The sequence below is a fragment of the Clavelina lepadiformis genome, chromosome 2 (genome assembly GCF_947623445.1).
Source record: "Clavelina lepadiformis chromosome 2, kaClaLepa1.1, whole genome shotgun sequence".
Lineage (NCBI taxonomy): Eukaryota > Metazoa > Chordata > Ascidiacea > Aplousobranchia > Clavelinidae > Clavelina > Clavelina lepadiformis.
In genome coordinates, this window is record NC_135241.1 from 16,922,527 (window position 1) to 16,946,003 (window position 23,477).

The 23,477-nt window shown below is 34.7% G+C and overlaps 2 protein-coding genes across 3 annotated transcripts; one reads left to right on the plus strand and one right to left on the minus strand.

Annotated features, from left to right (window-relative positions):
* Window positions 1-1,647: 1,647 nt before the first annotated feature.
* Window positions 1,648-5,792, plus strand: LOC143446229 (uncharacterized). The gene is made up of 5 exons (XM_076945771.1): window positions 1,648-4,144; window positions 4,267-4,448; window positions 4,886-4,946; window positions 5,198-5,252; window positions 5,338-5,792. Exons 1-5 carry the CDS (start codon window positions 4,082-4,084, stop codon window positions 5,502-5,504), a joined length of 528 nt encoding a protein of 175 aa, XP_076801886.1. The 5' UTR covers window positions 1,648-4,081; the 3' UTR covers window positions 5,505-5,792.
* On the minus strand, window positions 5,725-21,176 carry LOC143446227 (unconventional myosin-Ic-like). Of its 2 annotated transcripts, XM_076945769.1 has the most exons (24): window positions 21,039-21,154; window positions 18,661-18,790; window positions 13,867-14,019; window positions 13,679-13,794; window positions 13,368-13,566; window positions 12,659-12,793; window positions 12,234-12,359; window positions 11,911-12,009; window positions 11,586-11,699; window positions 11,171-11,362; window positions 10,284-10,457; window positions 9,857-10,029; window positions 9,691-9,785; window positions 9,451-9,559; window positions 9,258-9,382; window positions 9,030-9,147; window positions 8,722-8,893; window positions 8,469-8,641; window positions 7,905-8,064; window positions 7,348-7,525; window positions 7,032-7,223; window positions 6,749-6,917; window positions 6,570-6,672; window positions 5,725-6,490 (listed from the first exon to the last, which is right to left on the minus strand). In XM_076945769.1, exons 2-24 carry the CDS (start codon window positions 18,697-18,699, stop codon window positions 6,473-6,475), a joined length of 3,132 nt encoding a protein of 1,043 aa, XP_076801884.1. In that variant the 5' UTR covers window positions 18,700-18,790; window positions 21,039-21,154; the 3' UTR covers window positions 5,725-6,472. The 2 variants fall into 2 exon arrangements, with proteins under 2 accessions (XP_076801884.1, XP_076801885.1); XM_076945770.1 differs by lacking the exon at window positions 18,661-18,790 and having other exon boundaries at window positions 21,039-21,176.
* Window positions 21,177-23,477: the final 2,301 nt, after the last annotated feature.

Sequence of the window (23,477 nt, forward strand, 5' to 3'; positions counted from 1 at the left end):
AAACCTTATCTACATTTTTACAGAGTTTTTTTCGCACATAATATATTCAATCAATTTGACTTTAACCTAAAGAAGCTTTATAAAACATCAGAACGCCTTCCTTGTTTAAAAAATATATGAAAGTTTGGTTATCAGAAAATATCTAAATAAGTTTTGAGTGTTGTACAATCGATGTATTGGGTACTCCTGCTGTAGTCTATTGCGAATAAAAATAAAACAAAAAAGAGCACTTCAAATTCAGACAAAGAAAGAAACGGCGTTAGAAAAGGGGAAAACCCTATTGCGTTAACATACTTATTTCTTCATATAATTTTAAAGTTGTACCTCCTGTAAAGCTGTATGTAATGTATTGTTCACTACCCAATGATAAGTCTGAGTGGAGACCGCACTCGGTTTCCGAACAATGTTATACGAGCGTAGCCTGGTAGCATTTTATGGCTTGCTGGTCGTTAAGTTCGGAAGTTTGCTTATTCATCATTTAGTCATTCTTTTTTTTTGTAGGGGCTACCATTGTGGTTGCATAGACTAGTCATATAGCCTATATCAGTACGCGATCCAGACTGCAGTTTGTCATAAGCGCACTCAATAACTGCTTTTTATGAGCTTACAGTGCCGCACTAAGGGCATTATTTTGCACTTAATGACTTGGGCAGAACTTCTGTGAACTCAATTTTCAATTGATTTAAAATTGAACAAGTCAAACTGTGTACATTACCGGTAACATTACTGTATAGACCTAATTGCACATTTCCATTGCGTCTGAGCAATTTTGCACACCGCACTTGTCACTTTTGGTTCTTAGGCGCACCAAAAATCTTGCTGAAAACGGCCATAATCTGCAGTCCGGTACATTTTCCATGCTCCATGGAGATACCAAAATGACGAATTTTTGTCGATCGCAGTTGTTTGGAGAGTTTTTTTACAAATATTTAAGTTAATATTAATTGATAAGTCTTTAAGCCAGACCGCAGGGTATTTCACATGCACTTGGGATTTTTTTGGTGCAAAACAGCTTTTACACCAGTACAACATATAATAATGCATAATTCCAATCATAATTTTGTGGACCTAGACCAGAAATTATTCAGGCTAATATATTTTACCAGTATTCTAGTAAGCTACAAGTTCTAAAATTAGGTAGTATTTAAAGATTTTCGCTGACCAGCAAACCGATTGCACACCAACTCACTGGTGTGATGGCCTCTGCACACCACAGATTTTGTCAAAAAATGATGTATTTTGCAGACTGTTTTGTAAGTTTAGGTAAGAATTAGAGAATTAACTGAAAATATTTGGTCTACTTTGAATTTCAGCACCCAATATCCAGATATTAGAATCAAATTTTTAGCAATTATTTTATCATAACTTCTTTTATTTTGCCTCATTTACTCCTTCCAATTCAGGCCTTTATGTGTGAGTGCAAAAAAGGGACCCAACTTAAGAAATAATTGCATAAAAGAAATAGGCCTAACTTTATAGTAAAATAGTGACAGCCAACCAACGTAGCTGTTTTTATGATAAAGAGTTAAAAAAACAACGGGTTATTATCTATATATAAAGACTGTTATTATAGTTTCTAAAGGTTGGTGTATTCATGCTGCCACATCCTGTGTCGTACATGTGATCTTTTGTCAAAAAATAATCTGTCCTAAAACAATCAGGTATAAGATTATCAAAGTGAATATTTCATCAGCGTCTGTTTAGTGAAGTAGAAAAATTGTGTTACGATAACCGGCAGGCAGCAGGATTCCATTGGTAATGGATTTATCATTCCTGTTTTTGCTTGAGGAAAAAACGAGTTTCGTGATGAAGTGGTTGACGTCAGGACTAATTGTGCTGGAGGCCTGGGGCTTGAATCCTGCCAGCGTTTGGTTAATTGTTTTTTCAAAATTATTTTTTAAGGTATTTTAGTTGCGAGAGTTAAGAATTAGGGTATTAATTGAGGGGTTATGTTTGGATAAACTTGGAGTTTGGAAAATTTAGGATGTCATTGCAACTTTACAATTAGCGTATATTTCAATTTTTCCCTAGCCTAGTAACTGAATCATGTGAAACGGGAGTTTGGGTTTGAGGAGACTAATTTTCGATAAGTTTAGACTTTAGAACAATTAGTATGCCATTTTAAGTTTGAATTTAACAGTTATTTTGATTCAAAGACTAGGCTGTTTGCTGTATTGGTATTTTTTACTTTGATAACCGGCGACCAACAAAATAAGTGTTCATATTCTTTACTGACTGTCAGTTATCGAAGTAGTAAAATGCTATATGCATAATTGGCTAGCCATTTACTGAAGTTGCTTTTTCTAAATTCAGTAAGATGAGATAGACACTGCCTTAGTTCTTTTGTTCAATATTTTTACAATCTATTAAAAATTGATAAGTGAAGTATTGAAATAAATTAGTAGGCCTACTACAACATCAGGATAATGTGTGCCATATACAGTATACTTTAAATATGGTGCATTTCTGCAATTATGATACATTGGCCTTTTTATTCAAAAAATCTTCTTATGTGCCAAGGACTTTAAGCATATAGAGTTGTGAATCTTGACACTTATGTGGCACATAAGTGTCTACATTTATACCCTGTAATTCTCATTTAAAATTCATCATCCTAATGTACTATTTAATTGAGTAGGAACATTTAATCTATCAAAAATCTAGTATAGCATCTTATAACTACTCACCACAGTGCAATTAGTCAGATTCTAACCCAAATGTACTTTTGATATGTATCATTTATTATGAACAAAAATAGAATTTAGAAGCTTATTTACAGAAATATGTCATATGAGTTGTTATTATGTCTTAAAGAAAACTCTTTAGGTTTTCTGGGAATTACACCATAAACACTTTGTTTCCATAGCATGCAAGTGTCCTCACTATATTTTACTAGTCTACCGTATTTAACTCCTAAATATTTATTTGATCTAATTCGCCTTTTTAAAATAGGAAGTTCATATAAAATGCTACCTGCTTATCAAACAATCATAGACAATGTAGCAAAACTCTGTTTAATATGTCCTACATGAAAATACTTTATTCTATATTATTTTGATTACTTGTAATTAATAGTTACTAACAGCATATTACATGAAACAGTTACAGGATAAGTTAATTTCAACTTTGAATTGAGTCAAATGCTTATGTTCACGTAAGAACAACTATTTTAAGAATGAAGTTACTTGCTGTATGAAAAATATGGAATCAATAAAAACATTGTTTATGGAGCGTTTGTAAAGTAACTGATTCATAGAACTAAGATGTACTGTGAAAGTTTATTAACTTCCAGTTGACTGACTGCAGGTCCCCTAACATTACTTTAAATTATCTCAAATAGGTATAATTGGGAGAATTTATCGTATAAAATGTGTATGAGCACTAGGGATGTGAGATAATTGGAATTTGTTAGAAAACAAATGATAATTTTTTTTTATTCATGCGAATTTTTAACTTTGCTCAAATCCCTTTATCAAAATACATGTCAAGCAACATTCATGCATTAACTTGCCTTTTTGTTGTTGAATGAAAAATTCAATCTGCTTTTCGTTTTTATACAAATTAATTAAAAATTTTCACATCCATTTAACTGTCCTTACAAGTTACAATCGATAACACAAACAAAAACTTTAATATTATGCAGTTGATGCCTTACTTTTTGAAAAATATAGGATTTGTAAGGATGACAAAAATTATATATCAATATTTGCGTGTAAAATTTGGACTCATGTTCAATTAGGCGCATCCCTGCTGGGTACTGCACTGACATTTAGCTGGAATTGGTCTTTTTTCTCTAAATTGACAATAAAAATCAACTATTTATGCCATGGGCCAGACAAACCATTCCCATAAAATATTTACCTAAAATGTCATTCCATGAAGTTCACCATACCTGAGTTTGACATACCTAAGTATTTCCATGTATTGAAGAGGGGTTTTGCTTTGACCAATAAAGTTATGTATCCAAAATTTTGGGTTACTTAGAGTCAAGTTAACATGTCTTCACTTTATTATTTAAAGTATTGTTGTTGTAAGTTTAGGGTGTACTATTTATACAAATTGATAATAATTTTTCAACGTCATGGCTGTTGACTATCATGAGAAGTATAAGGTTTTAAAAAGAAAATTAAAAATGCTGATATACGTGAGTATTGTACAAATGTACACTTATTCCTTTATGTTTTCCATCTGGAGTTTATAGACTTTGAATAACAAGGAATTTGGATAATTCAAAATTTATAAGATTAATCATTTTAAATTTCATAGGAACATGAGGGCCTGACTCAGGAACTGGAAAAATCACAGAGAAAGTTGTTAAAGGTTTCAAGAGACAACAGTTTCTTGTTAGACCGACTGTTGCAGTATGAACAAGTTGTTACGGGGTCACCTTTTAATTCTGATGACACTTTGTCAACTGACAGTGATTCGGATGGCCTATCCCAACCCAAGTATGTTTTAACAATTTAATACTCTTAACAACTTATTTCTATCATATTTTCCCCTTCACATTGTTTTAATGAGATTATGAGAATTGCTAAAACAAGAACGTATTCATATCTTGATTGGAACAATCCAACTGCAAACAAGATAGCATTCGCAAATTAATTTTTTTGATATTTCGGGTATTTGGTATTCAACAAAATTCAAGAACTGCCATTGTCTAATATACTTTGGTATGAGATTATGACTTTTTGAGTTATGCTCAGTCATAGACTATTTCAAAAACTAACTCTATTTTGTAATGCTGAGCTCCTTAATAAAAATGATTTCATTTATATTGCAAAAATAGCTGGCATAAACGAAATGGTACATGAAACCTTTTGCCAACTACTCTTCACTTTGCAAGTCAAAACTGATTAATTACCTAAACTGGTTATCTTTCTAGAAAACGATCCGTCCAGGCTTCTGGATCAGGGAAGTCAATTAAGTCTGAAAACACAGAAATAGTAAGGGACATTGCATTGGTGTTTAATACTAATTTTCTAACTTTTATGCATTTCTGGTTTTACTGGCTATCTCACGCCCACAAACAAACTAAAAAGCATTACAGCAACTTTTAGGAAGTTACAGGAAATATTGCGTGGTACAATAGTGTGAACTCTGCATCAATTGCAATATGTGTGTGTTAGTTACAAATTCCCTTTTGCATGCAATGCATGCTGCTTGACTTTGTCTGCTTTTTGTTTTACTTCTAAAGGCCACAGTGGAAAAAGATGATTCAGCTGCAGACACTGGCCAACCAGACAGCAAATGTTTGTTTCAAAATAAATAATTTCAAATGAAAATTTTGCCTTTCATATCGGTCTCTGTTCTCACTTTTTATGATCTATTTCACAGCTGATAAACCAGACACTGAAATAGTTGAAGTCCAAGAAATGAAAGAAGAAGCAATTCCTGACGATGACAACAATATTAAGAAGCAATTCGACATGAGTCCGGCAGCGTCAATAACCACTGACAATGACACGAAAGGGTCTGATAAAGAAATGGAACCTAACAAATGACAGCCTCAAATCACTTGAGGGGCAGTGGTTGTCTGCAGTGCCAAGTTGTATAAACTGACTAGTGCTGGTCGGAGCTCCATTGAAGATCATAGAAACGGAAAGCAACTGCGCAAACGTCCGTTTCATCAGATCATCATGCTATTATGTACTTTCAATACTGAAATACTGAAATAGTTTTACTCAGTAGCTCATTTCTTTAATGTGCATTTAAATGACAACACACTTTTAGAGTTTTTATATAAAATGGCGTTTATGTTTTGACAATAAAATTACAACCATGCTAGAAAATATTTAAATCAGGACACTACACAAAGTAAGTATACACAGCTTAGTACATTAGAATTGCATAAGCGAATTACGTTGTAGTCGTTACAACATAGAACTGCAAAATATTACGTAATTCATTGCGAAAATGCGCAACATTGAAAGTTTAGCGGCAAAGTCTAAAATCAATTTTCAGCAACTGCTGCTGCACACTTGTGCAGTCCGTCTTATCTGGTTAGGACTATTTTTAGTGCAAGTTATTGCTGCTTAGATTAAAGGCAGAGTAGAACGGATGCGAAAAAACAACGTCACAAAATACACACAACATATCGTCTACGTCTAGAAATAAAACCGAAACTTTACCAAAAGAAAAGTGCATTTAATTTCTCTTTTTGTACAAAAATGCTAAAGTACAATACACTGCAAATTTCATTAAAAATACACTACTTTTTTAAATTGTAACTTAACGTACATAAAGAAATGTTGCAACTTTTTAAGTGGGACTGCACACCACACTACGTAGTTCAGACCGGCTCATTAATCAGTTCCTTTTACATAAAACCGCTCTTCTAATGGAATAGACACAGGCAGAGCTGTGAGAAGCGCAGTAAAGAAATAAAATTAAAGACAGTGTTGAACTTAGATACACAATTTCCGAAAGTAAGGAATAATTTTTTCTTCGCAATTGAATGTCATCGTGTTAATTATTTGCCGGGGGCCACCTGCAGATATTTGAGAAGCTCAATAAAGGTAGTGCGCCATGGCATAGGATATTTGCAAAAAAGGAAGACAGTGACTTACCACCAGCAAAGACTTGCCGTTTTTCGCTTTTACAACCGATACGTCTTGGCCAACTGCGTATTCTATTGTACCTTGTTTACCGCCAGCCATGTCATGAACGATGCTGCGATAATGACGTAAGTATTACTGTGGGTGTGACGTATTCCCACTAAACTATGATATACATTACCACTTCCTACCTTCCGTTGTCCACTACTTTTACGTCGTTGTTCTTTTTGGCGATACTGGCTAGCTTGGTAACCGTCTCAATTGCAAAAGTACTCTGCACGATTGCATCGCCCTTTTCTTTGTTCTCAGACGGAGCGTGCAGGACGAACACGTTGTCACCGAGACTACTTGTCGAAATACCTGCAAAGATTAACTTTTTTATATTCCTGTAAATTGCGTATTTACGCAGCATAACCTGCATGTACTTGTTGTTTTTTGTAGTAGCTTTATTCTCATTCATAACTACTTTGTCACCTTTCAGGTCGGAATGTTCGATTCTCTGTTTTAATTTTCCATCTTTGCTGTCAAACAAGTAAGTAGCTTTACCGGTGATCACTAAAGTTCGCGACCTCGGGTGGTAACCGTGACGATCGTATTTGGTCACTGTGCAGCAGTAGCGAGCATGCTCACCAGCGTCAATCATAGTCATCATCTTGGGTTTTAACTCTGTTGCAACATACAAAATGCAACTTTAAAGATAAAATCATTGTGCTACGTAAAGCAATTTTAATACCTTGGTATTTAAAAAAATGAAACCCAAATATAGGTAGGGATAAGGAGGATAACTCACCGTCTCTTTTTTCTACAAAGGGTTTAGCGATGCTTTCTTCGTATCCTTTCTTCTTCTGTCTGAAGATTTCACTGGCCAATACCTTCTCTTCCATCGCTGCCTTGCTCTCTGGTGTGATGTTCTGCACATATTTTTTCACCATGTTCCTCATGTTCAATTTCTGGAGGAGTTGTGCGGTCTGCAGTAAGCACAAAACGTTACAGCGTTTCAATATTCTCTTTAAAAACCTCTAAATAGCATTTGTTATGCACGCTGAATATAAAAGTCAAATTTGCAATAAAATCAATGTATTAAATGAACATCACTAAACACACATAAACATCACTAAATCGGTTAGGAATTAAATCAAATCGTTTAAAAATCAAACCTACACTGGCAATAAATGATGGAGGCTATTTCATTAATATTTTATTAATATACTATTTGCCTTTATGATATGGATCTATTTCCTATTGGGGTCGAAATGTAACATGTGCTTCAACGTTACTAATGTTACTTTCTCTCACAACCCTACAAATCGGCGTCATAAAATACGTTTTAATTAAGTAGATACTCGCCTCCGCCAAAGCAGCAGGAGGTGAGAGCCAGTTTTTGTCGAGAACATTCTTGGGTATGTTATCTCGGCAACGTTCTAGGTATGAGATTCTGACGTAATCAAGAAAGTGGGCGTTTTCCGGGCAACGTGGCTGCAATCTCGTCATAAAACCAATAATGAACCTGTAATACATGGTATGTCATGTAGGAAAACTGATAAAAATGTGAATGGGATAAAATGCACTTAGTTTACAACCACTATCAGCCTGGGTCCAAGTATACTCCATTACTCCTACTACGCTAAGATAATAAATAATAGGCTGCCACTATTTCACCGGAAAAAATCAAGCGTTCAAAACTCTTTTTCACAGTTTCTTGTAAAGCTAAGTAAAATGTCATAACATAGTAACCTAAGCCTAAGCCTAACTCTACCTTCTAATCTACATCTAACTTTAATTAAACCCGAAATAACTAAAATGAAGTTTTGCACACCAATTCTCCTAACTATGGGCTGCCTACTTTCGGTGAAATATTCACTCTCAAAACAATAACAGTAAACAATTCAAGAAATGTTAACAGTATCCCACTTTCTGATTTCCAGGGTTGCTTTCTTTCGTTTTTCTCTCAACCGAATAGCAAGCATACGACGCCAATGAGCGTTTATCAAGGTCACGGCTTCTCGCATACGTCGGAATTTCTTCCACTGACTCCAGCCTTTGAACGTAGATTGAATTAATGTCGCCAGCTCGTGTTTACGGATCTAATAAAACAAAAGTGAATTGACATTTTCTGCCATCTTTAGGGAAACACGGTGTTCTTGGATGACAAATCGTTATCAACCTGGAAAGCATCTTCGGTTGCAAAAAGAGTCCTCGGTAATCTGATGAAGATTTTGGTCTTTCCAAGCCTGTAGTCTGTATCCTTGTAGTCGAGATACCTGCACAGCTTGTCGACACCTTCCCGTGGAGAACAGTAATACCTGGGCCAAGTGTCTGGACATAAGCTCTTGTACCTGAAATGTTAAGTTTTGTCATTACTTTGCATGGATTAAAAAAATACAAAACAGGGTGTTGTTGTTAATTCACCAAACCAGTACAGTGCTTTTATAAAACGAAATGTTTTCGCAATTATAACCCAAACTACTTAACCTGTTAAGGAAGATTTCGTGAGTTCTTCGATAAGCAAACCCAGCTCTTCGAACGCGAAGATTTTCCATTAGACCGAGGTACTTGACTTGGTGACGTACAAGGTTGTCGTCAAAACGATCTGTAAAATCGTCATTTTAAGTAAAGGAAAAAGAGCATCTATAACTTTGAGAACGTGTGGATCTTATGTATTCAATCATATGTTAACATTAAAAATCTGTTTCAACTTACCCGCCATTTTGCTATCATTGGGTTTAATGCAACGGACGTACGAAGGTTCCTTTGACATAAGAATTTCCATTAACTTGGCCAAGCTAGATCGGAATTGTGTTCCAACTGTATCTGGACGTTTCAGTCTACAATAGTGCGAAGGTTTTTCAATATTAATCAGATGTACATTTTTACAATGTTCCGTGTAACTTGCCTGGAAAGTTCAGATTTGGGAAAAACGTCCTTCACAATTTCGTTTGAGGCTTCAGACATTGTCTCCTTTAAATCCCTATAAAGGAGGTCGTTGTTCTTGTCCAAGAAGCCTGTAAAAGAGAAATCAACAAGGTAAAAAACAAACTCAACAAATGCCTCCGTAATAACAACATTAATATAATTCATTATAATTAATGAGTAACAAGTAACAACAAATTTGGAGAGAATGCAAAACTTTTACCTTCTATGCTGTAGGTGACTTCTCCTGCATAATGCAACAATCTAAACTGGTCATACCCAATGGTCTTTCTCAACTTTGAATCACCAAGTTTATGTCTGAAAACCATAAAGAATACTGAACATATCTGCAATAGTTATGAACTTGTGATAAAAAAATGGGAGCTTACGTCACAAAATGAGGATGTTCTCCAACAGTTTCTTCAAGCTTTTGGAGAAAAGTGGTATCAGTAGCATCACCTGGACGCAGGCACTCTTCATCAAGGATGTCAATGATGCCACGATGTCTTTCTTCCACTAGATCGCAGATGATTTTGTTATTGAAATATTCTACTGGCTCCCACTGCAAATAAAAAAATGAAATGTGTTTAAGTACAAGAGTAGGTAGAAAAAAATGCAGTATACTGTATTTGCAAACAATCTGTGTAACAAATCACTGACTGTGCTGCTGCTGCAATTTTTCACATTTCAGAACGTACTTAAATATGATAAGAGTATTTAAAACTCACAAAATGTTTTCTTTGTTATCCGTATCTCTTGAATTTTCAATAACACCCACATGCAAACAACGCTCTCATATCTAAGCAAGCAATCTACCTCAATTCCTTCAGCTCTGTATTCCTCTTGTTCCTGCTTGAGTGTGAGCTCAATGAAAAGTTGTTGCAGCTTTTCGTTGCAATAGTTAATGCAAAATTGCTCAAAGCTGTTGGCTTGAAAAATTTCAAACCCGTAAATGTCTAACAATCCAATTACATTTTTCCTGGTCACATCCTAATAATAAAAAGTGTTTCTGCATAAATATGTCAAAGAAATCATCACCAAAGTTATACAATTGTTAACATATTTAAGCTTCAGATTTATGTTCAATCACAATACAATTAATTATCATTTAGACAAAAAAATGCATTTGTGATGAACTAACGATGCAAGTAGTAAACAGTTACAAAGGGACAAATGGGCAACTTAATAGTGGTAAGAGTCAAACAAAATGATTTCAATGAAAATTCAGTAAACATTAAAAAGTTTGCCAAAAGTTACAAACAAAAGAAACCCAAAGTAAACTGAACTAATTAAACTAAAAGAAAGATATATATATAAATTGAGAAAAAACATCAACACTTTTGAATCAAAACAGTCAAAACAGCAGAAAGTACACCTTTTACTTTTTTTAATACAAATTCAAATGTTACGAACACAACATTATTATGAAGCAAAAGTTACATTGTATTTATTATTCTATTAATCCGAATATAAGTTCTACCTTACATACAATAAATGTAAAACTGTAATGTATCTTTTATGCTAAATTGAGTGGTATTAATTAACAATGTTCAAACAACTTTTATCTCATCACAGGGCAAGTTAAGTATCAACAAATAAAAGATAACGTACTGATACCAGGACAATGAATAACTTCACTGTTGGTAAATTATTACCAAATTTCTGAAGGGTAAAAGTTATCGTGTACAAACAATAGATTGTACCTTGTTTGTCAAGGAAGAGTTAAGTTTCTCCACAAGCCAACTGAACATGCGCCCATACACAGCTTTTGCAAGAGCATCTCTAGCATAGGTGGCCTGATCAACTGTGAGGGGTGAAAGCATCTTCTCTCGATTAGCCTCGATTGTTCGATGAGTCAAAGATTTCATCAGTTTATCAAACGGACATCCAACCAACTACATTTAAAAAGATACAAGTACAGTATTCAAATTCTGGTAATTTATTGTTAGTATTAACTTGTAATCTATTAATTGTAACTGTAACTGTAAATGTACTCTGCAAATTATTAACGAAGAATTTGAAATTTGAGCAGGTAGTAGTTTAAAATCAAACTATCTCTATTGGTTAAGCTCATATTTTATAAAAGACATCACAGAAATTGCGGCTACATTTCCTTACGTTGGCAATCTTCTGCACCGTGTGGTCTTTCTCAACAACAGCATGCCCCTTATCGTTTCCACAATATGTGATGTTTCCAAGATGAAGGACACTTGCCACAGTTGCAAAAAGATTCTGTAAAGCATGGGTTGAATTAATAAAGATGCTTTAGACATGATGGCTAAACTTAGAAGTATGCCAATTGTTATGAAACTTTAACCTTTAACAAAATGTAATCCGCAGTATCGGTAATACAATGGGTGCACAATTAAGTGCATAAAATATGCAGACAGCAGACAGCCTTGAAAAACACTGATTTCACTAAAATATTCAAAAAGTAACTCACTTCAATAGTTTCCTTCGAGAAATCCAAGATCTGCAAGGCCTTTTGAACATCACGGAAATCGTTTCTGTCATTGATCGATGAAACTTTTGCACATTTACCCTACACATATTGAAAAAACGACTTAAAAATCACACAAAGCAATACAGCTGTGAATGACAAACAGGTAAAAAGGAAAGCAAACAACAGACTAACAAGATAGAGATATTTTGTAAAAGTAATGATTCAATAACAAGACAAATTTCCTGAACATATATATGTAATTTATGTATATTATGGTTCAAAGGCAAGCAAAACAATCCATACAGAAGGTAAAGTTTGTTAACCTGCAACATGTAGTAATATTTGTCTGGTGTTTTCTCAAGATTTAGTTTGTTTAACAGGTTTTCATCAGCACCTTCTAGAAGTTGGTAGAAAATGTGAAAATTTCTTTCGCCATGTGCCTGGTGAACCTGAGTTAAGAAGCATGGCATTTATGAATAAAAAGGCCTTACCGCAGAAAAACTCACATAGTGTGAACCTAGTTACCCTCATCAATTAAATTATATATTATACAAATGACAGGCTTATCTTAATTTTCAACAGGTGGCAAACAGAGAATGGTAAACCATTATTATAAATTACAGTTTAAAATGGTTCGGGTTAACAGTAAGTACAGACACGATAGGCAGCCAAACATTTATCAATCTACTATGTTTTGAATGAATAAAGACAGCAACAACTTTCAGGTATTTTAACAATGTTTACTTACAACTCTTGATTTTTCAAGGAGATAATTTAAAATTTTGCCACCAGCTGGTGCACCTTTGAAGTCAAACTGAATGTCCATGTACTTGCCAAATCGAGATGAATTGTCATTCCGGTGAGTTTTTGCATTTCCAAATGCCTAAAATATACAAACAGTTAACATTAATACCATTAGCAGGAAGCAAAAATAGCTAGCAATAAAAATAAAATTAGCTTTCTAGAAAATAAGCCAAACTCTACCAACTTCTTTTTACCTTGTATTTGTGAAATAAAATTTTTACAATCACTATAACCACTCAAACAATTTATGGAAGATTACTGTATGAAGTCATACCAAAAACAAAGATGACATAAATCCCTTACACTATTATGTCATCAACAAGGTATTGTCAAACAGATAGTAAAACATTGTCAATGATTAGCTATCTTTGATCTTCCAGCTAAGGGCAAATAGAATAAGTGTGTACAGACATAAATTGACATGTTTTATGATGCTTGATGTTAACAAAATAATCATCACAATTTATATCAGTAGTAATTGCGTACTTGTAAATTACCAAAACTTGGGTGCATAAACATTGCACATTGTAATAAAACTTATTGTACATTCAAACCTCTGAAGATGAAGTGAGAATTAGTCTGAGAAGTTACAAAACCAATTATGGGAAAAACACTACTAGAACTTGTCAGCAGAAAAATTACTTGCAAAGTACCTCCAAAACAGGGTTGGATTGCAGCAGCTGGCTTTTAATGTGTTCCACCTTTTCATTTGAAGTACTGCAAACACTCAAGTACTGCAAGATATATTTTGAGGCTTCTGTTTTCCCTGAACCAGATTCACCAGATATAAGAATACATTGATTCCTTGCTTCATTTCGCATGGACCGGTAAGCATTGTCAGCAATCGCATATCTTTTGGAGTTTTATAGTGGAATGGTTAATGTTCTGTCACAATATTCATATACTTATATTGCATAAAACTTTACGAATCCTCTATTTATTGCAAACCTCACAGAAAACTTACACATGAGGTGGTTTTTCATAGAAGTTAACACCTTTGTAATTTTCCATAATGTATGGAGTGTAGATGGTTAGTTTATGGTATGGGTTCACTGATACAAGTACTGATCCAATGTAAGTCTGAAAAACAAATTTATAGCAACAAATAACACATAATAAAAAGTATATAATAGTGTTTTCTACTTTACTTACATAAATATGTTTTTCCTTGAATCTTTTTCTTAGATTGCCAATGAAAGCATTTTCACTTTGAAAGTCTTCGAGAAGAACAAAATCTTGAACACCAACCCTATCACGGGCTGTTAAAGCACCTTCCATTGTTGACACAGAATATCTTTCACCACGCTGAAAAATAAATGCAACTTACTGCAATTATACATGAATTTATTGGTAAAGAAAACTGCTAACTTTTCAAAGACATTTGAAAACTAGTACTTTTTAATTTCAGATTTATATATAATGCATATTATATATATATTTTCTTAACATATTTCATTCAGCTAGTGAACAGTGAGATGGTGTTATAATAAAAAAAAATGAAGCCATCTGCCATTTAAATTTGACAACAACTCCATTAAGTCATGAAGTGTTATTTGCTAAGACAATTACTAGCCATTTCAAGTCATCAGTCCTAAACGGAGGGTTGAAGTTTCTCCAACTTCACCCATAACAACTTGAAAGAAACTGAGAGTTTTCAACAAGTATCTGCTCTTCAGAGATCAGCGAAATAAAATATAAAGCAAAATTTTATGGCATGTAATCTACCACTGTATCAGAACACAAAAACTTCGAATTGCCTTAGCAAAAAGTAACACCTTTTTTAGTGCTCTATTTTGAATAGCGGGAGTCATGCGCGTGGTTCTTTGCGTCATACTTCAGCATTCAAACTTAAGAAGTCGCGAACGGTGAAGTGGATACGACATTACGTCATCCAACATGTTGAACGACGCCTTGTATGTCTGAAAGGCGCGTATATCGAAAAACGTGATTACAACATACATGCTCGCCTCGAGGCGCTAAGTATCTGACCTGGGCGTTGATAAGCAACTCTTATACATGGCGATCAATTAAATGCGAGAACTTTGGTTCAGCAACACTTTAGAATCGACGTTTCTTGTCGTTAATCAGCTTCTGACAGCATATTTTGACAGACAAAACTTCAGTAGTCGTGTTATCTCTCTAGTCTATAGAATTTGATTTATGTTTAAAAAAAACACAACTCCGGTAAATACTGTGCACAACAAATACTGTTGTTGGACCTTTCTTAAGTAACGGGACTTGCAAAATGCACAACAGTCACATTGACATCAACACCTCATGGTACAGGTGGTTTCGAAACCTGATTCAAATTTTCATTGCCGAAAAACCATGCCTTAATGATCAGCTGTTAAGCTAATCTCACACTTCTTTTCGTAGTGTTAAGAAAACGTCACAAGAACTAAACTTCTTACTTTGCGCATAAGCTTAAAGCTAATACAGCATGTTTTTTACGTGTAAAATCCCTCGTCCTGCTTTCCGCTTTTGATCAGCCATATTTGGTCATAAAATAGGCCAACGTAAGTCACGTCGGAATTGCGTCGAATGGCAGGTAAGTAATTGCGATTGGAGCTTACAACTCCCTTTCAATTATTTACCGGAAAGCTGCGCTAGATTGGTAACATGTGAAAGGGAAGTCATATAGCTTTTAAACAATACCGCTGCCCGTTGCCGGTGCTGTTGGACTTCACAATCTCTAGACTCGCTTTAACCCCAATAACAACTTTCTGGTCTTAGTGATTTTCAAACTGGGACTAACTAAGTTACTAAATGATACTTGCTATGAGCGAGGAGCTTCAAGTGCTTTCTGGAGATAATGCAAGCAATGCCAAGAATTACTGAACCAAAAAGTGGTTAGACGGTTTTGTCATGCTTCAAAGAAGACCATCGTAAAATTTTCGAAACCAAGCAAAAAAAGTTGAGGTACCTCCCTAATCTGTTACAATCTATACTAGCTCAGACTAAAAATGCTGCAGCTTTTATCTTGTAGTACTGACCATGAAGATGAACTTTGTTCAAATTATATACTGAAGCCGATCTTTGACATAGTTGAAATTCCATTACACTTATGCGAATGGTGCGAAAATTTTGCAATACCTGAAGGTTGCATCAAATAACTACACTACGGAAACAATGACGAATAACATATGGCGAGCTCTATTGAAAATTTTAAATAATATGACTCAAAACAATAGACAAGTGACAGAAGTTGTCACATCATCAATGACACGAAGTACATCCTAATTATTGGATAATTGCTTCCTGCGTGAGTATACCCATTACCTACAATCCATGCAACGTTTAGACTTAGAGGCTTTGCCAGTCAAACAACATCGGAAAAATTGGCGGAGTATTTCTGAAACGTACACTATACTGTACTCATAGAAAAGGATGTCAATCATCATTACACATCAGCATAACCTCTTAGCGCCGGTAAAACATATAATGCCCTTAGATGGTCAGACTAACGGAATTTCTATGATAGAAAATAAAGACCAAAGTCAAATGACGTCAACTCGGTACAGTACTTGTTTCCTACCTAAATACACCAAGCAGTCTAGCTTACAATACCGTGGGCAAAAGGGGTATTCCAATACATACAAAGGCCTGATTAAGCTCAGTCTGCATTGAGCAATAACCCTATGAATATCCTGAGATGTACTACGAAAACAAAACACGTATTTCAGAAGATACAGTGCCTTCTATCATTTCCGGTATCAACAAATGACGTTTTGGCTCCATCAATCTGTTTTGGGTGTTAGAAATTAGAATGATGGAGGCTCGGTCAACTGTAACTAAAATAATTTAAAACTACTTACGTTGAAGAAGCATCTAAGACGTTAAGTCACTAATAACTTACAATGTGTAGTAAAATCTAAAATATTATCGGTGGTACCTGGACCTAAACTTCGTCAAACTGACATTTTACCATATACGAGCATATCTGAGAAGGCAGACAGACGCAATGGCTTACACCACGTTTTTGGTAACTTGAAATTACAGCCAAATGAAGACAAAAGAACAGCAGATTGTAATTTGGCAACCTACAGCCTTTTTCGAAAACTCCAGTAGCAAAAACGAACGCAAGTTGTAACTTTTTCGAGATGGTTAGAATCTACAACAAATTTCATTTGAAATATTTAGCAGTCTTTCTTTTTCTAAAAATTAGTGACGTTTGTAACAATGAAATATGCCTGCCTCATTCCTTTAACGCAAGCTTATTGATCAAAGACAAGTAAATAAATGTAATGACGATGTAGCGATGACAATTCATAACCATACAAAGAGGCATCCATTCGATCTGACTGAAATATCGTCACTCCCAAACGCCGTTATGCAAGAAATACCAGAATCAATGTAATCCTGCCATTAACGACGGCAGTCGGCACCAATAATGGCAAATAAGGTTGCGTTTAAACTAAAGCATGAGTTAAATATATTCAACCAGTTTTATTAGCAGGATGCTTACAATAGCATGTAAATTTGTGTGATGAAAAAAGCAGGTTAGCGTAGTAGGCTGTCCAACGCTTTGAGCCATAGGATTCAGGCGGCGCTCAAAGTTTTACTCTCTGTTGGGCAAGTTGTTGATTGTGCTTGAAGTGCACTTTAACTTGTCAAGTTGCGAAGAAGAGAGATTTTAATCTGAAATGAACTGTTCAATCGTTTAGCGTCTTCTTTTCTAAAAATACACGCGGACGCTATTGAATGTCGAACACGCATATTGGCGTCGTGAACAAAATTGGATATTTTTTACTTAATCATGTCACATCTAAAGCTATTTTTATCAAAAATCAACAAGTTTTACTATTCATGACGGACATATAAGGCAATGGTAGAGGCCAATGAATTAATGCTACTAATTCGTCACGAAAATCATATTATTCGTCTCCTAAATACCAATCGTCACCCAAGCAAGTCGCGTTGTCATTATGAAGATTACTTAATTTATATCCATTAGAAATTTTAAGGAATCGAGTTCCAAGCCGTTGCTAAGTATTCAAAAATGTCCACGCAAATGCCGCAGGAATAGGGATGGGCCGATACGAACCCAAACCCGAATAGATTCGCCGAATATCGCCTTTATGGAAGATTCGGGCGAACACGAATAACAACAATGGCGAAACCGAATACAATATTACTTATAAATTTACTGACTTTTGTTAAAAATGATGATCTAGTTTCCCGCCAATGCTAAACTAGAGTCAGCATTATTTACAAAAAAGGTCGTTTTCCAAACGATTTTGCTTTTTCAATCGTTTTTTAAACACTATTTTTCGAAAGAAAGCGATTTGTTTATCGATTACATCATGTAACAAGCAAGACTTGACCACTTTTGGATGAAATTTTATTGTGTGGTTCTAATACAAATAGATTCGGGATTCGTTCGTGTCGACCTTCATGATATTCGAGTTCGCACGAACCCGAATAATCTTCCTCACGGCACATCTCTAGGCAGGAAATTAAACGATGTTTGACAACAAAAGCGCTCCGGTACGATATTTGGTTGTTTACAACGTGAATACCAGATCGCAACAGTCTGTGTAGCATTGCCAACTTTTCACAACATATCACGTCATACATTTGGAATAATAAACTAACTAATCTCAAATTACAATATTTTGAAAACAGATAAGCGTTCGTATCAAATATGATACTTTGTTTCACAGCATATAGGCTATACAACTTGCTCATTTCAACACTGAAAACACCAAAGAACAATCAACCAAGTATGAACACATTGTGAATCAGACACAGCTCAGCATATATGTAAATAAAATAACTCAACGCCGGCGGCCGTAATAAATAGGATGGAAACAGTTACACAGTCTTTTAGAATCAGCTGTAACTCGTAGAGCAGAAGACGGCCAATCTGCAAACACTGTTCTAAACAGTACGTACCAAGATTTATTACTTAGAAGTCAGCGATTTTAAAAAATTATTAAACAATACCTTGATGCCGTGGCCATGGTCACCATCGTTGTACGCCATCTTCAAACACTGACAACAAGCCTAGGTGTAAGGTTCTGGGCAATTTTGTGCTAGAGTGCTAATATCAAACCAACTTTAAGTCACCTTGATTCTGTAATAACACAAACGTACTACTGCAGTACTTGCCAATTGTTTATACAATGCAGGAAATTGAGCTATAAATTACGTTAACAAATTGTCAAACATAAACGGTTAGTAACTACTACTACTTGTATAGGGATTTATCCAGTAAGCTTTGCTACGCCAAGCCACCATAAACCAACAAGCAAAGGGCATACGCAGCACTTTCTAATTCGCCTTTGGCTGCAAGCTCGCTATGACGTTATCAATTTCATGAATGCCATGATAATGTCAAGACAACCGAAAAAACGCCGATTCTGAGAAACGCCGTTCTTTCCTGCGCATTATTCTTAGCTGCAGCTGACAAAACACGCACGATTGCTGACAATTTCAATGCTGCTGGTAAACTTTATATTCTTAATGGTATCAATAAAGTTTAAAAACGGAGAAATATAGGCTAATTCAAAATTATTTATCTGCAGTTACCTAACATCGTTGAACTGATCTCTGCAACTATTAAATATCGTGGACAACTGGTAGTTAACTAAACGCATAGTTCTTCTCGTTTCATAGCACACAATGGACCCAGTTTAAAGATAAAGCCAAAGTAAAATTCTCTAAGCAAGCCTTTTTATAGGATGTTAAATAGAAAGGTAAATAAAAAACTTGCCTTTGAAAAAAGGCGCAAAACACCACGCCCCATCAACACACAACGCACACAAATCTATAAAGCGCTGTTACTCAATAGTTAGGACAGAGCTGAACCAGTACCTGATGAGAAATTTGTCATTCCTAAAAATGAAAGATATGTACTCAAGTTGGTGATACTTAAATGTTGAATGCTGTTTATTCAAGCGTGCTGCACTCATCAAAATGTTTATTTTCACTGAAGCAATGAAAGTGCGCAACAAACATAGTCCCAAAGTTCTACTGTTTCTAAGAACATGACAAAAAACTCTCCCGAAAACAGTTCCTTCTTTAATTATACCATTATGATACTCATTTCAAAGCTTTAACCATTGATAAAAACACAATTTTTTGGGTTTATTAAAACAAAATCATGCAAACTTAAAAATAGCGTCCAATGCAAACATGACACACAAAAACAAAACTGCTATGTATTGTTATGCTTATGTACGATATTCACACATTTCCATCATGCATATCGTACATTGCACATATATGGAAAAAGAATATATATATCACAAGCTTTGATTTGCAGATTTCACCAAATAAGCGTGTATCAGTGCTGTTGTATTGATCATATGATATAATCAAATTCACATCACTAAGAATTTATGACAATACTTTTAATAGCTTAAAGTGGTAGTCTATTTATTCATCATGCATAATTATTACTCCTTGTTCATATATTTTTATGTTATGATATATAAAGTATGTATAATATATTTTTTAAGCATAAATCTAGTGATATGTTTAGTATAAAATCAACCTGTAACTGTAAATTATGTAAACATATTGCCATACTGCATGCAAAATTACTCTAAAGTCTAAGTATTATAAAAGTTGCTCTAAATAAGCTTTCATGCATAATATCTAATATAACACCTATGAATCTGTCTACATTATAACTATGTCTAATCTTATGCATTGCATATATAACATTCTAAAGAGAATATGATTATAACTTTAAGTGATATATGTAAACAACAAAACCAATATCAAATGGTTTGCCATAAAAAAATCTAACAGCAAAATGATCTGTTCCCACAGTTCATCACAGAAAACTGTGAGAAATGTGAGTGAAAAACAGAGTGATTGAATCTAACATGTAAACTGTATAGGCCAAAGCAGATAAGAGCATTTTATCGGTGGTGTCATGGACTGCTAGAAAGGCCAATCCATCAGGCTATAGCTTTAGAACATGTTTTTGCCTGAAAGCTTTGAAATGAAAGACCAAGTTGTACAATTTACCAGCAAAACTAACAGGCTAAATCGGTGGACTAGAAAACTTTGTAAAAAATTATTGGCAGAGTTTAAATAGTAAGCTAAAACAGTAAGCTATAGTTGTTCGGCTAGAAAGCGTAGCCTACAGTTTGGTGATAGAATAAATAGATACTGGAGGCCACAAGCATTTCTTTTCAGTATTATTTCTTTGCATACAAACTTAAGTAAAATCTGAGGGTTGTAAAATATTACTGGAACGTAGTAGCGTTAACGTTTTTACAACATATACTACGCTATGCCTTTTCCATTACCGCAGTTAATTAGTTAGGCAATAGCCTACAAAAGTAAGAGTAAATAAGGAAAAAGCTCACCTTATGTTGGAGTTAAATAGATACCCAACATAGATCACAATCTTCTAACACAAATTTCAAATGAGATTACAAACACTTGAGGTAATAATAAACAACGAAATTAACAAATGATGAAAGCAAAAAGTCGACATACCAGATGTTTTAGCCTGTCGTATTACCCTTAACTACCAAAAAGATTAGAGAATTGTAATTAACTCAGTAGCGACAGCTACCGGTGTGTTTTATAGCATAACCTGCTGTTTGCTAGAACTCCTAGAGCGTGTTTAGCTTAAAAAGTGTTGTGTGAGGACCGATGAATTGCTTTATTCCTTTAAAATTAGGCTAATATGTTGAAATAAAATACAAATGCAATCTACATTTACCTTATAAGGGCTTCTGTAAACTGTTGCTGGGTGCGTTTTAAATATGCTGCAAGAGTGCAATTGAGCTCTTCTTTGCACAGAATTTCTGTTTTTAAGCGCGAAGGAAGAAGCTTGCGCTTGACTTTCTGCTGCATCAACATAACCATAATACTGTAAATCAACATAACGAAAAGTGTTTTTACTGCATTAGCTTTTTTGTCATAAACTCACACATCCGGTAGAAGTAGAACCCATTAAAACTGCATAGCTTACCGCCATACGCCACATCATACCCAACTAAATTGTGAAACGTTACACAATTGTCAGTCAGGAAACAGTTAAGACTGTGTGGTTAAGATAAAGAACACTGCAAGCCTAAGGGAGCAGTTTATCAAAAATAACTACAGTAGGTCTATTATTATTATAGGCAAATGCTAAAAATAACCTTTAAAAAGAGAATGAGATGAATTGAATGTCAGGTTAATGGGTAAGTTTGTGCCTGGATCTTTTGGCTGCACTTGAATTATGTGAACACCGTCAATATCATCATAAGCATCATAGTTTTCGTTGTCGGAAGAAATGGAATTTGTGCGTCCTTCATTAATATGATCCGAGCTTTGTTTACTGTTCACAAGATATGTAGAAATGGCGCTATCTGCAAAGAAAATTAACCACGTTAGCCTACTTTTAACACAGCATTGTGTTCTGCAGCAGTCAACTAGTCAGATACTTCTTTTTAGAATGATTTTTATTTAATAGGCGCAACAATTTTTCTTTACAGAAGTAATAAATCTTCAGCAGCCATTGAGCTTTCATCGTGTAAAAAGTTGTAACTATGTTTTTTAACATTTGTTGTGCAGGACCAACATCACTGACCAGTGACTAGTCACTAATCTTAAAAGTATCGACGTTTTCACAAATAAGTTATTAAATTAGCCTACAGCTCTGCTCAGCCACAATGTCAAGACTAAGTATTTGCGTACGAATGTTCATACCTGTCATCTTCGTAATTCCTCCACCCATGCTTTTTATTCAATAAAAACAATCTTATACCCAAACATAAGTTTGCAGAACAATGCATAAGTTTTTTTTAAACGTAAAACGAGTAAAATACTTGCTAACTGCCAATTTTATGGCCGACATGTAGTTATTCCAGGATTATAACGACTTGAATAATGCATTACGTCAAACCTTATGCTCTTATACGCGCTTTTCAATTACTGTGGCCCGCCTCGCTATGAAACAATTACATCTACGAAACCACTCAACCTTGATTTTTATAATTAAAAAATATGTTTGTACATATAGACACAAGGCGAAGATGACAGTGCAAGGCATTTCTACTTGAATAGTATTTTGAAAAACCGATCTACGACAACATTTGTGAAAATCAGGTTTGGTTTCAGGCTGATTTAACCCAGAGTCTGTAACGTATCGGATATTTCGATAGGTGAGGTGTCGCTGATTTATCTTTTGTAACGCCGATCAATCTGTATTAAGTTATCTATTGCTAAGTTCATAACGACCTAACTATCATCTGAGTTAGGCATTCCTTGAGTTGTATTGCTCTGGGTTTAATCGTACATTGGATGAATTGACCGGCCACCATCAAGTATAGCTTAAAAACGTTTGGTGGCCGGCATAGATCACATCGTACAGCACTAGTGTACTATTACTGTCTTGCATGTTTGAAGATTAAGCTCTTGGACCGTGCCACATTTTCATGTTCATTAATTTTTCGTGAGCATGTTCTCATTTTTGTGTTATAATTGTTACTGGTAACTGCGTGTTAACGTGTTTTTCATTCCGCCCAATTAAGGGTAAAAAATAAACGATAAGGTAACATGTCCGGACTAAAGTAAAGTAAAAATGCGTCCGCGTTTTGTAAAATCATCTTTAATAAAAAACCTGAAAAACATTTCCATGATTGCAGAGACATTTTTTGTTCCAATTGGTTGCGGTCTACAAAATTATTATTGTTAAGGATTGCTCACCAAAACACTAATTTTCCATTTTGTGTAAATATAGCAAGCAACAGCAATTTAGATATACAATGTCGGCCTATTTTCGACTTGTTGCAACTCCAATTAAGTTTAAA